This window comes from Salmo trutta, chromosome 14 (assembly GCF_901001165.1).
Source record: "Salmo trutta chromosome 14, fSalTru1.1, whole genome shotgun sequence".
Taxonomy (NCBI): Eukaryota; Metazoa; Chordata; class Actinopteri; order Salmoniformes; family Salmonidae; genus Salmo; species Salmo trutta.
This window is the reverse complement of record NC_042970.1, coordinates 73,723,220-73,738,193: the sequence shown is the minus strand read 5'-3', so window position 1 is coordinate 73,738,193 and position 14,974 is coordinate 73,723,220. Positions and strand designations below refer to the sequence as shown.

At 46.6% G+C, this 14,974-nt stretch overlaps 1 protein-coding gene across 1 annotated transcript in view; it reads right to left on the bottom strand.

Moving 5' to 3' along the window:
* The window catches only part of LOC115147355 (nuclear factor 1 X-type), a gene marked incomplete in the record, with an annotated part of 152,111 nt that overhangs the window by 15,765 nt on the left and 121,372 nt on the right, over positions 1-14,974 (bottom strand). The window contains 5 exon segments of the mRNA XM_029689564.1: positions 9,317-9,391; positions 10,067-10,123; positions 10,606-10,733; positions 11,994-12,029; positions 12,442-12,568. Coding sequence (XP_029545424.1) covers positions 9,317-9,391; positions 10,067-10,123; positions 10,606-10,733; positions 11,994-12,029; positions 12,442-12,568 — 423 coding nt within the window.

Here is a 14,974-nt window from a genome sequence, read left to right as displayed (position 1 = left end):
AGGAGTTGGGTTTAATGTACAATGCTTTGGACAGGCTGCTACACTTAAATCAAAAAATGTGAAAGGAAATTCATGATTAGAAAATTGTTATTCTTTGATTGATTGGGTTTAAAGCACTTTGATTGGTTGATGAGAGTGCATTGTTTTGAGTCCTGTTGGATAATGGCCATTCTCCTAACCAATCCCAGGCTGGCGGGCTCGGGACTTGCAGAATTCTCTGTATAAACAGTGCCCTCAAAAAAGGAGGTTTGAAGTTGTGGCTTCGGGGGGGTCAGGGTGGGGGAAGGTTGATGTAGGGTTGAATCAAGGCAGTAATTAAATCTACAAGCATTTGCAAATCTACATCCATTGTCTTCCAAGATTGGCTGAATATTCTCCTCTTTCCAAAGCTCCACAGCCTACAGCTATATGAACCTCCTTTCAAAATAGAAACACTGTATATAAACTACAGTATAGAGCCTGCAGCTGCTCAGTGAGAAAGACGAGCAGACGGAATGGAGTTGGGGAGGGATGAAGGGAGGGAGGGAGGGAGAGAGGCGAGAAAAGCGTGGGAGAATGTGAGTGAAGGAAGGAGAGAGTGAGTGATGTCAGAGTGGAACCTGTGAAAATATAGCAGTATTTTTTGTTTCGTTTCTTTTCCTTTCTAGGAATGTCTGAGATGGACATGTCATAAGATGGTAAACATGGTTCATTATCTTCATCTCACACTCACTCACATACACACACACAACAACCCTCACCCACTCACCGATTACCACAAACACTCACACACTCACCGATTACCACACACACTCACCGATTACCACACACACTCACACACTCACCGATTACCACAAACACTCACACACTCACCGATTGCCACACACACTCACACACTCACCGATTACCACAAACACTCACACACTCACCGATTGCCACACACACTCACACACTCACCGATTACCACAAACACTCACCGATTACCACAAACACACTCGCCGATTACCACAAACACTCACCGATTACCACAAACACTCACACATTCACCGATTACCACAAACACACACACACACTCACCGATAACCACAAACACTCACACATTCACCGATTACCACAAACACTCACACATTCACCGATTACCACAAACCCTCACCGATTACCACAGACACTCACCGATTACCACAAACACTCAAACACTCCGATTACCACACACACTCACAGATTACCACAAACACTCACCGATTACCACAAACACACTCGCCGATTACCACAAACACTCACCGATTACCACAAACACTCACACATTCACCGATTACCACAAACACACACACACACTCACCGATTACCACAACCACTCACCGATTACCACAAACACTCACACACTCACCGATTACCATACACACTCACCGATTACCACAAACACTCACACACTCACCGATTACCACAAACACTCATACCCTCACCAATTACCACAAACACTCACCGATTACCACAAAAACTCACACACTCCGATTACCACACACACTCACAGATTACCAAACACACTCACCAATTACCACAAACACTCACACACTCACCGATTACCACAAACACTCACCGATTACCACAAACACTCACATACTCACCGATTACCACACACTCACAGATTACCAAACACACTCACCGATTACCACAAACACTCACCGATTACCACAAACACTCACACCCTCACCAATTACCACAAACACTCACCGATTACCACAAACACTCACATACTCACCGATTACCACACACACTCACAGATTACCAAAGACACTCACCGATTACCACAAACACTCACCGATTACCACAAACACTCACACACTCACCGATTACCACAAACACTCCCCGATTACCACACACACTCACCGATTACCTCACACATTCACCGATTACCCCCACACACTCACCGATTACCACAAACACTCACCAATTACCACAAACACTCACACACTCGCTGATTACCACAAACACTTACACACTCACCGATTACCACAAACACTCACCGATTACCACAAACACTCACACACTCACTGATTACCACAAACACTCACACACTCGCCGATAACCACAAACACTCACCAATTACCACAAACACTCACACACTCACCGATTACCACAAACACTCACATTCCCTTTAACATTAAGACCCGGGACCTTTTCATACTATTTTTTGTCATTTTCATATTAATCCTAGAATCCTAACAGACAATATTTGTTCCTAAACTTTGTGGTCTATTTCTGTGGTCCTGACATTAAAATCCTTCAAATCCCATTCAACCACAATTCTTCCAGTTCCAGCTGGGTATGTGTGAAAGTCTATGGAGAGAGAGTGCAGTGTGGGGGCGTGTAAACAAAACGGTGTGAAAGAGTTAAGTCTGCAGCAGGTGGGAGTAAGGGAGTGACTAATATGTGTGAACCATTTATGTCTTTAACAGACATATTTCATTTTTAGTTAACCAGGGCTAGGATCTCATGGGTATTGTGTGTGTGTGAGTTTCATTTATAACCAAGGCTAGGAGGCTAGGGGGCTAGGATGCTAGGGGGCTAGGAGGCTAGGGGGATAGGAGACTAGGGGGATAGGAGGCTAGGGGGCTAGGAGGCTTGGGGGATAGAAGGCAAGGGGGTTAGGAGGCTAGGGGGCTAGGAGACTAGGGGGATAGGAGGCTTGGGGGATAGGAGGCTTGGGGGCTAGGAGGCTAGGGGGATAGGAGACTAGGGGGATAGGAGGCTAGGGGGCTAGGAGGCTAGGGGGATAGGAGACTAGGGGGATAGGAGGCTTGGGGGATAGGAGGCTTGGGGGATAGGAGGCTAGGGGATAGGAGGCTTGGGGGCTAGGAGGCTAGGGGGATAGGAGGCTTGGGGGCTAGGAGGCTATGTGACTAGGGGGCTAGGAGGCAAGGGGGTTAGAGGCCTAGGGCGGGTGTATTGTAGCTGTCAGACTAATTGGAGCCATGGAAGAGAGGTGGAGAACCATACCTGATCCCACCGCTGACACGGTTACTGTGATGTCTGACACCAGCGGTTACTGTGACGTCTGACACCAACAGTTACTGTGACGTCTGACACCAACGGTTACTGTGACGTCTGACACCAGCGGTTACTGTGACGTCTGACACCAACGGTTACTGTGACGTCTGACACCAGCGGTTACTGTGACATCTGACACCAGCGGTTACTGTGACGTCTGACACCAACGGTTACTGTGACGTCTGACACCAGCGGTTACTGTGACGTCTGACACCAGCGGTTACTGTGACGTCTGACACCAGCGGTTACTGTGACGTCTGACACCAACGGTTACTGTGACGTCTGACACAAGCGGTTACTGTGACATCTGACACCAGCGGTTACTGTGACGTCTGACACCAGCGGTTACTTTGACGTCTGACACCAGCGGTTACTGCGACGTTTGACACCAGCGGTTACTGTGACGCCTGACACCAGCGGTTACTTTGACGTCTGACACCAGCGGTTACTGTGACGTCTGACATCAGCGGTTACTGTGACGTCTGACACCAGCGGTTACTGAGACGGGGTATAGTATTAGGTGCCAGGCGCGCCAGTTTGAGTGTGTCAAGAACTGAAACGCTGCTGGGTTTTTCACTCTCACAGTTTCATGTGTGTATCAATGGTCCACCACCCACAGGACATCCAGCCAACTTGACTCAACTGAGGGAAGCATTGGAGTCAACATGGGCCAGCATCCCCGTGGAAAGGTTCCGACACCTTATAGAGTCCATTCCCCAGTGAATTGAGGCTGTCCTGAGGGTAAAGGTGGTGGTGGTGGTGCAACTCAATATTAGGAAGGTGTTTATAATGTTTTGTACACTCAGTGTATGTCCCACTATATACGAGCACAGAGGGACAAACTGACAGAGGATTTCATCCAGTGGCTTCCCCCACTATAACGGAGACGAGACCCATGTTATGTATATACTCTGGCTGTTTGTGTGTCTCACTACACTGTCCTCTCTCCTCCTGGCAGGCCACAGCAGTGGACTGGCAACCAACCAAGTGCTCCTGTTGACCCCTCTGCCTCTCTACACTAACAGGCCTGCCACCAGATGTGCCTTCAAAACACAGTCTCTTGCTCGCACAAACACACAAGCACATATGTACCCACACGCTCATACACACGCTCATATGCACGCACGCACGCGCACACACACACGCATTGGCTTAAAGCAGTAAAAGGGAAACCAGAAAGAATTCCCTTATCCAGACTAAACAGAGTTGCGTCCCAAATGGCACCCTATTCCCTATATAGTGTTTTGTCAAAAGTAGCGCACTGTATAGGGAATATGGTGCTATTTTGGACGCACCCTGTAGTGTAGAAGACCATCAAAGGCTCTAACTAACTCATATTAGAAGCAGCAGAGGCCCCTTGCAAATCTCTAGTGGTCTTAAACATTTCAGAATCATTTGGAACTCATTTGAAATCATGGTTATTTCTAACCCCCAGCGCCCCGAGACACACACACACACTTCACTCTCCCTCCAGCCCCTGTGGAGCAGATGTCGCCAGCAGCCTTGCTACTGTCTGTCTGTCTGCCTGCCTGTCTGCCTGCCTGTCTGCCTGCCTGCCTGCCTGCCTGTTATTTTTACATGGTCCCGTTTGTTTGTGTGTGCTTGCTTGTTTTCCTACCCCCCACCTGGATAGGAACTCCCAGCTGTGGTTTGCCTGTAGCAGGTGGAACCCTCCAGAAAGCAACACACACTGTAGAGTGTCACTTTGGTGTTGATATTTCACTTCCTTATGTTATAAAGTACATCTTTCTCTACCATACCATTATATCATAAAAGTCAGATGTCGTACCCTAATACATCCCATAATAAGCAGCGAACTCTGTTGATAGAGCAGTGCAGCGTTATCGCCGAAAACGTTTCACATTTTGTGGTGGTCGTCTCCCAAGTTGTTTCCACGGGTCGCAAATAGCAAGCTGAATTAAACGTTAAAGGTTTTGAAAATAAAAAATCTTTCGTTAGGCTCAGTACTCCGGTGACATTTCACAGAGATACACTTGTTTTTGTGAGAAATCTTTGAAAAAGAACAGGAACCTTGCATTAATATGAACATTGTATACTAAAATATGAAAACATGTCATGTCTCAAAATTGATATCCATTGATACCCATCTTACCTCTAAATTGTTTTATGTCCTCAAGATTTGAGAAGAAAGATGAGGAGTTCATTGGTAAGCCTGTCCGGTATTCTTCATTTTCACACAGCATCCAGCCTAGCTGACGAGATGTTGTTTTCCTGATTTATGAGCACTTTTTCCCCCCTGGCCTCTATTGATTTAGTCACTCTAATTTTGGCCATCCTACAAGGGTAAAAACTCAGATACATTTTGAACGGATTATGAGAGACTCGAGGTTTGGACCATTGGTTATCTTAACGGAGTATCTACACAATTAACATATTATTTTATCCAGTGTTCAAAAGTTGCATTTTTGATTGGACACCTTACCATCTCCCATTCTAAATCTCATTTCATCTGCCAGACAGTAGAACTGATCACCTTCTATCTCTCCATCTCTCTTTCGCCTTCGCTCAATCCCTCAGAAAAGGACACGCGACCATCTCACATCTCTAAAGTCGACAGCTCTCTCTCAACACATTACATACTAAATACACAAATGCCTCACATTTGTAATTCATTTGGGTTTGTCCATTAATTTTGGTTAAATGAATTGGCGAGAGGGTCACCCAGGGCTGCATCCAGCCTATTCCCTATGTAGTTTACTACTTATGTCCAGAGACCATTTTTATTGTTTTTAACCTTTATTTAACTAGGCAAGGCAGTTAAGAACAAATTCTTATTTACAATGACGGCCTACCCCGGCCAAACCTGGACGACGCTGGGCCAATTGTGCGCCACCCTATGGGACTCCCAATCAGGGCCGGTTGTGATACAGCCTGGAATCGAACCAGGGTCTGTAGTGACGCCTCTAGTACCGAGATGCCTTAGACCGCTGCGCCACTCAGATATGTTACACATACTCTACACTACAGTATATGACCAAAAGTATGCTCTTCTAACATCTCATTCCAAAATCATGGGCATTAATATGGAGTTGGTCCCCCCCTTTGCTGCTACAACAGCCTCCACTCTTCTGGGAAGGCCTTCCACTAGATGTTGGTACATTGCTGCGGGGACTTGCTTCCATTCAGCCACAAGAGCATTAGTGAGTCGGGCACTGATGTTGGGCAATTAGACCTGGCTCGTAGTCGGCGTTCCAATTCATGCCAAAAGTGTTTGATGGGGTTGAGGTCAGGGCTCTGTGCAGGTCAGTTAAGTTCTTCCACAACGATCAAGACAAACCATTTCTGTATGGACCTCGCTTTGGGCACTGTCATGCTGAAACAGGAAAGTGCCTTCCCTAAACTGTTGGCACAAAGTTGGAAGCACAGAACTGTCTAGAATGTCATTGTATGTTGTAGCGTTAAAAAATAGCCCCAGACCATTATTCCTCCTCCACCAAACTTTACAGTTGGCACTATGCATTCGGGCAGGTAGCTTTCTCCTGGCATCCGCCAAACCCAGATTTGTCCGTCGGACTGCCAGATGGTGAAGCGTGATTCATCACTCCAGAGAACACATGCCCACTTCTCCTGAGTCCACTCCAGCCAACGCTTGGCATTGCGCATGGTGATCTTAGGCTTGTGTGCGACTGCTCGGCCATGGAAACCCATTTCATGAAGCTCCCAAAGAAACAGTTATTGTGCTGACGTTGCTTCCAGAGGCAGTTTAGAACTTGGTAGTGAGAGTTGCAACCGAGGACAGACAATTTTTACGCACTACTCGCTTCAGAGCTTTGTTGTCATTCAACGATAGACAACTCGTTTTCATGCACATTTTCCACTTGAGAAATACTGTACCAAACATCTTAGTTAGATGTAAAATTGCGCGACTAAGATCTCCTCTGCAAAAACAAAACAATGTATGACAGATTTCTTGAGTTATCTTAGATTAATTCTGACTATTTTGAGGAAGTGTATACTGGCTACGGCGCCTCAAGATGGACAAACAGTACTATTGCCGCTTTTTCTTTTCCAAGCGAAGGTCTTTTAAGGTTGTATGCAAGCACACTCGTTTGGTTCCCCGAGCCAAGTTCAGCTAGGTGCCACCCGAACTGAAGCATGCGGAAGCCTTAAGGCAGACGGCATGTCTATGTGTGTGTGTGTGTGTGTGTGTGTGTGTGTGTGTGTGTGTGTGTGTGTGTGTGTGTGTGTGTTAATTAAATTCACAGCTCAGCTTACTGGAGCAGGTCTGAGCAAACCATAGGGCCTAGCACAGAACCTCTCTCCCTCTCTCTCTCTCCCTAGGGTTTCTACTGCTGCACATGTTTTCAATTAGAGAAAGGGGATGGAGGGAGAAAGGGAGAGAGAGATGGGGAGAGAGAGAGGCAGGGAGAGAGACAGAGAGAGAGAGCAAGAGAGAGACAGAAAGAGGGAGCGAGAGAGAGAGCGAGAAAGAGAGAGAGAGAAAGAACAGTAGCTGTGGTAACAAATAACAGTAAAGAAGGTGTGAGTTGGTGTATGTACAGATATACACTGAATGTACACATATTGAAAGAGGAATGACTGAGTTATACACAGTGTGGGTAGATATGAGTTATACACAGTGTGGGTAGATATGAGTGCAATGTGTTCTGTGCTGCTGAAAAGCGGAGCAGGTTTGAATTGGTGTCGCCTATGAACAAGTATAAAATTATACATATAACACATAATGAAAGAGGAATGATGTAGTTAAACAGGTAGATTATATAAAACAGATATGAGTTATATACAGTGAAAATATCGAAATTGGACCCAAAGTGTCAATATTTTGTGTGGCCACCATCATTTTCCAGCACTGCCTTAACCCTCTTGGGCATGGAGTTCACCAGAGCTTCACAGGTTGCCACTGGAGTCCTCTTCCACTCCTCCATGATGACATCACGGAGCTGGTGGATGTTAGAGACCTTGCACTCCTCCACCTTCCGTTTGAGGATGTCCCACTGATGCTCAATAGGGTTTAGGTCTGGAGACATGCTTGGCCAGTCCATCACCTTTACCCTCAGCTTCTTTATCAAGGCAGTGGTCGTCTTGGAGGTGTGTTTGGGGTCGTTATCATGTTGGAATACTGCCCTGTGGCCAAGTCTCCAAAGCGAGGGGATCATGCTCTGCTTCAGTATGTCACAGTACATGTTGGCATTCATGGTTCCCTCAATGAACTGTAGCTCCCCAGTGCCGGCAGCACTCATGCAGCCCCAGACCATGACACTCCCACCACCATGCTTGACTGTAGGCAAGACACACTTGTCTTTGTACTCCTCACCTGGTTGCCGCCACACACGCTTGACACCATCTGAATCAAATAAGTTTATCTTGGTCTCATCAGACCACAGGACATGGTTCCAGTAATCCATGTCCTTAGTCTGCTTGTCTTCAACAAACTGTTTGCGGGCTTTCTTGTGCATCATCTTTAGAAGAGGCTTCCTTCTGGGACGACAGCCATGCAGACCAATTTGATGCAGTGTGCGGCGTATGGTCTGAGCACTGACAGGCTGACCCCCCACCCCTTCAACCTCTGCAGCAATGCTGGCAGCACTCATACGTCTATACGTCTTCCCAAAGACAACCTCTGGATATGACGCTGAGCACGTACACTCAACTTCTTTGGTCGACCATGGCGAGGCCTGTTCTGAGTGGAACCTATCCTGTTAAACCGCTGTATGGTCTTGGCCACCGTGCTGCAGCTCAGTTTCAGGGTCTTGGAAATCTTCTTATAGCCCAGGCCATCTTTATGTAGAGCAACAATTCTTTTTTTCAGATCCTCAGAGAGTTCTTTGCCATGAGGTGCCATGTTGAACTTCCAGTGACAAGTCAGTATGAGGGAGTGTGAGAGCGATGACACCAAATTTAACACACCTGCTCCCCATTCACACCTGAGACCTTGTAACACTAACGAGTCACATGACACCGGGGAGGGAAAATGGCTAATTGGGCCCAATTTGGACATTTTCACTTAGGGGTGTACTCACTTTTGTTGCCAGCGGTTTAGACATTAATGGCTGTGTGTTGAGTTATTTTGAGGGGACAGCAAATTTACACTGTTATACAAGCTGTACACTCACTACTTTACATTGTAGCAAAGTGTCATTTCTTCAGTGTTGTCACATGAAAAGATATACTGAAATATTAACAAAAATGTGAGGGGTGTACTCACTTTTGTGATATACTGTATATACAGTAGGGAGATATGAGTTATTTACAGTAGGGAGATATTAGTTATTTACAGTAGGGGGATATGAGTGTAATGTGTTCTAACCATGGTAAGGAAACTGCACTCCATCGTGTTCATGTTTTATCTTCCTCTCCTGCACACTGGCCAAATGGTGCTGCACTGTAGGTGGAGAAGGACAGGGTTAACAATGAGAGATATAGAGAGAGACAAAGGGTAGGGTGAGGGTGAGGAAGAGAGAGGGAGAGAGAGAGAGAGGGGGGAGAGAGGGGAGAGAAAAGAGGGAGAAAGAGAGTTTGGGGTGGGGAAGAGAGAGAGAGGAGGGCAAAGTGAGAGGGGGTGGGGGGAAGAGACAGAAAGAGTAATAGAGAGAGGCAGAGAGAGAGAGAGAGAGGTAGAGAAAGAGAGAGAGAGAGAGGCAGAGAAAGAGAGAGAAAGAGAGCGAGAGAGAGAGTGAGAGAGAGAGAGAGTGAGAGAAAGAGGCAGAGAGAGAGGCAGAGAGAGAGGCAGAGGCAGAGAGAGAGAGAGTGAGAGAGAGGAAGAGAGAGAGGCAGAGGCAGAGAGAGAGAAAGAGAGAGCGAGAGAGAGAGAGAGAGAGTGAGAGAGAGAGGCAGAGAGTGAGAGAGAGGCAGAGAGAGAGCGAGAGAGAGAAACAGAGAGAGAGAGAGTGAGAGAGAGAGGCAGAGAGTGAGAGAGAGGCAGAGAGAGAGCGAGAGAGAGAAACAGAGAGAGGGGGGGTAGGTTAAGATTTTTAAGACAGTAGTTGAAGTAGTGATCGATCATGGATAACATTGTGGTAAAGTTAGTTCATGGTTACTGTACTGCATTGTTGCTTACTTATCAGGTGACGGTCAACATGGTGTGAGCTTGGGGATGGGGAATGAAGGTCTCCACCTGGTTACAGGTGGGAAGAAGAGGTTATGGAGTCAGTTCTGGTCTCAAATCAGTCTTAGGGAGACAGTGTGTGTGAAAGGTCTCCACTAGTATTAATGAATAGGTGGAATATCACTTCTGGTCTCGAATCAATTTAAATGGAGACAGGAGCAAAGAGGTGTTCTAGGAAGTTATGAAGTCAGTTTCAAATCAGTTTAGAAGAGACAGGCTCTTATCCAATATCCACACTAGCGCACCAATTAGAATGAAGCGTTGGGCAAGCTCTCTAAGTGGTATGCTAGTGAGGATGATCTTGCCAGTGTGGATTTTGGAACAGTGAGTGACAAGTGAGAAGGAAAGAGGTGTTTTGGGGAGGGGTGTTTTGAGTTAGGTGTTTTGAAGAGCAGTGTGTTGTGGTGAGAAGAGTTCGGTAAGAATGGTCCAGGGTCGGGGTACAGGTATAAGGGTAAAGGTAGAGGTGGGGGCTAGGGGGCATGTCCTACCTGCATCCATGTCGTTGGGCCAGCCGCTGGACTGGGAGGAGCCTGCGGCTGGGGAGCGTCCGGGGTAGAAGACGTCATCCGTGGGGCTCTCCAGCTCACTGTCGTCTAACGACTTCCTCTTGTTAGAGCTGCGGAGAGGAAGAGGGAGAGAGGACTCAAGAATGGCTCCCTATTCCCTATGTAGTACACTAGGACCCTGGTCTAAAGTTGTGCACTATTGGACCGGAGCCTGGTCGAATGGTTAACACTTGCTTCCCCCTGCGGCAGGAATCCAGTTCGATCCCTGAATGAGCCCTACACATTTCTGCTTCCACTTCTGTCTCCTACTACTGTCTCCCTGCTCCTTTCTCCCTGCTCCTGTCTCCCACTACTGTCTCCCTGCTCCTGACTTCCACTACTTTCTCCCTGCTCCTGTCTCCCACTACTGTCTCCCTGCTCCTGTCTTCCACTACTTTCTCCCTGCTCCTGTCTCCCACTACTGTCTCCCTGCTCCTGTCTTCCACTACTGTCTCCCTGCTACTGTCTCCCACTACTGTCTCCCTGCTCCTGTCTTCCACTACTGTCTCCCTGCTACTGTCTCCCACTACTGTCTCCCTGCTCCTGTCTTCCACTACTTTCTCCCTGCTCCTGTCTTCTACTACTGTCTCCCACTACTGTCTCCCAATACTGTCTCCCACTACTGTCTCCCTGCTACTGTCTCCCACTACTGTCTCCCACTTCTGTCTCCCTGCTCCTGTCTCCCTGCTCCTGTCTCCCTGCTCCAGTCTCCCTGCTCCTGTCTTCCACTACGGTCTACCGCTACTGTCTCCCGCTACTGTCTCCCTGCTACTGTCTCCCACTTCTGTCTCCCTGCTCCTGTCTCCCTGCTCCTGTCTCCCTGCTCCTGTCTTCCACTACTGTCTCCCAATACTGTCTCCCACTACTGTCTCCCTGCTACTGTCTCCCACTACTGTCTCCCACTTCTGTCTCCCTGCTCCTGTCTCCCTGCTCCTGTCTCCCTGCTCCTGTCTTCCACTACTGTCTCCCGCTACTGTCTCCCGCTACTGTCTCCCAGCTACTGTCTCCCTGCTACTGTCTCCCACTACTGTCTCCCAATACTGTCTCCCTGCTCATGTCTCCCTGCTCCTGTCTCCCACTACTGTCTCCCTTCAGCCTTTATTTAACCAGGGAAGTCACATTGAGAGTTCAGGCAGAGGATGAGGACAGCAGAATGAGAACAGTAGAAATGGACAGGAAGGAGAGGGTTGAAAACAGAGAGAGGTAAACCTAAAAAGCTGATGTTTAAGGATATGAGATGTGAGCACAGGACCTTTTCTGAGTTTGTTTTAAGTATAGTCGGCAGGACAGTGTGTGTGTGTCTGTATGTGTGTGTGTGACAGAATAACTACCTCCGTGGAAGGTTTGCGTACAGCTCGACCTCAGACCTACAGTACCACAGAAGACAGAAAGAGAGAGAGAGAGGTGGAGAGAAGGATAGGGGGGGAAAAGGAGAGCATCACACATTTATAAGACCAGAAAGACAGAGAGACACAACGAGAGAGAAGAAAGAGATGGAACTCTCAGAGATGGAATGGACCAGAACACTTATACCGGTTATCAACTGAGGCGGTCTACAATGTCCCACATACATACTATCGAGTACAGCCTGTAGATATCAGACCTGGGTTCAAACCGTATTTGTTTTCCTTCATCAAATACTATTTGAACCCAGGTCTGGTGGAGGAACAGCTCTTTTCAATTAGGAACCTTTGAGTGGGTGGAACCTGTGTGACCCCTAAGCTGTTTGTTTCACCTAGGAACCATAGAGTGGAGGAACTTAATTTAAGTGAGACCTACATGTACCTGGTGGAAGGGGGGGATGCGAGGGAGCGTCGCCCCAGAGCCACCTGGTTGATGTTGTAGTAGCCGGGACTCTCCAGGTCAGCCAGGGAGAAGTTAGGACCAGACGCTGTGGCTACAGGAGCTGGGAGAACACAGGAACAGGAGGAGGAGGAGGAGGAGGAGGAGAGATTTAGAAGACAGTAAATCAGCATTTGGATTGTGGAATTTGAAGAACAAATGGCCAGCCAAGAGAACATTGGAAGAGTATGGAGAGAAAAACCGAGGGATAAGAGACACAGAGAGAGAAGAGAGAGAAGGTGAGTGAGTGTGTATGAGAGAGAAAGATAGACAGAGCTATTGATATAAATAGATAGATAGATAGATACAGTGAGGGAAAAAAGTATTTGATCCCCTGCTGATTTTGTACGTTTGCCCACTGACAAAGAAAGGATCAGTCTATAATTTTAATGGTAGGTTTATTTGAACAGTGAGAGACAGAATAACAACAAAAATATCCAGAAAAACGCATGTCAAAAATGTTATAAATTGATTTGCATTTTAATGAGGGAAATAAGTATTTGACCCCCTCTCAATCAGAAATATTTCTGGCTCCCAGGTGTCTTTTATACAGGTAACGAGCTGAGATTAGGAGCACACTCTTAAAGGGAGTGCTCCTAACCACAGCTTGTTACCTGTAAAAAAGACACCTGTTCACAGAAGCAATCAATCAATCATATTCCAAACTCTCCATCATGGCCAAGACCAAAGAGCTCTCAAAGGATATCAGGGACAAGATTGTAGACCTACACAAGGCTGGAATGGGCTACAAGACCATCGCTAAGCAGCTTGGTGAGAAGGTGACAACATTTGGTGTGATTATTCGCAAATGGAAGAAACACAAAAGAACTGTCAATATCCCTCGGCCTGGGGCTCCATGCAAGATCTCACCTCGTGGAGTTGCAATGATCATGAGAACGGTGCGGAATCAGCCCAGAACTACACGGGAGGATCTTGTCAATGATCTCAAGGCAGCTGGGACCATAGTCACCAAGAAAACAATTGGTAACACACTACGCCGTGAAGGACTGAAATCCTGCAGCGCCTGCAAGGTCCCCCTGCTAAAGAATACATATACAGGCCCGTCTGAAGTCTGCCAATGAACATCTCAATGACTCAGAGGACACCCGGTGAAAGTGTTGTGGTCAGATGAGACCAAAATGGAGCTCTTTGACATCAACTCAACTCGCCGTGTTTGGAGGAGGAGGAATGCTGCCTATGACCCCAAGAACACCATCTCCACCGTCAAACATGGAGGTGGAAACATTATGCTTTGGGGGTGTTTTTCTGCTAAGGGGACAGGACAACTTCACCGCATCAAAGGGACGATGGACGGGGCCATGTACCGTCAAATCTTGGGTGATAACCTCCTTCCCTCAGCCAGGGCATTGAAAATGGGTCGTGGATGGGTATTCCAGCATGACAATGACCCAAAACACACAGCCAAGGCAACAAAGGAGTGGCTTAAGAAGAAGCACATTAAGGTCCTGGAGTGGCCTAGCCAGTCTCCAGACCTTAATCCCATAGAAAATCTGTGGAGGGAGCTGAAGGTTCGAGTTGCCAAATGTCAGCCTCAAAACCTTAATGACTTGGAGAAGATCTGCAAAGAGGAGTGGGACAAAATCCCTCCTGAGATGTGTGCAAACCTGGTGGCCAACTACAAGAAATGTCGGACCTCTGTGATTGCCAACAAGGGTTTTGCCACCAAGTACTAAGTCATATTTTGCAGAGGGGTCAAATACTTATTTCCCTCATTAAAATGCAAATCATTTTATAACATTTTTGACATGTGTTTTTCTGGATGTTGTTGTTGTTATTCTGTCTCTCACTGTTCAAATAAACCTACTATTACAATTATAGACTGATCATTTCTTTGTAAGTGGGCAAACGTACAAAATCAGCAGGGGATCAAATACTTTTTTCCCCCACTGTAGATAGATAGATAGAGCTATAGATATATATAGATAGATAGATAGATATATAGAGCTATAGATAGAGGTATAGATAGAGATAGAGCTATAGATAGAGGTATGATAGATAGACAAAGCTATAGATAGAGATAAATAGATAGAGAGATATAGATAGATCTATAGATAGAGAGAGATTGAGCTATAGACAAAGATAGATAGATAGATAGATAGATAGATAGATAGATAGATAGATAGATAGATAGATAGATAGATAGAGCTATAGTTTGGCCATAATGACCATCGTTATGTTTGGAGGAAAAAGGGGGAGGCTTGAAAGCCAAAGAACACCATCCCAACTGCACGGGGGTGGCAGCATCATGTTGAGGGTGTCCTTTGCTGCAGGAGGGACTGATGCACTTCACAAAATAGATGGCATCATGAGGAAGAAAAATAATGTGGATATATTGAAGCAACATTTCAAGACACCAGTCAGGAAGTTAAAGCTTGGTCGCAAATTGGTCTTCCAGATAGATAGATAGAGCTATAGATATATAGATATAGAGAGAGATAGATAGATACAT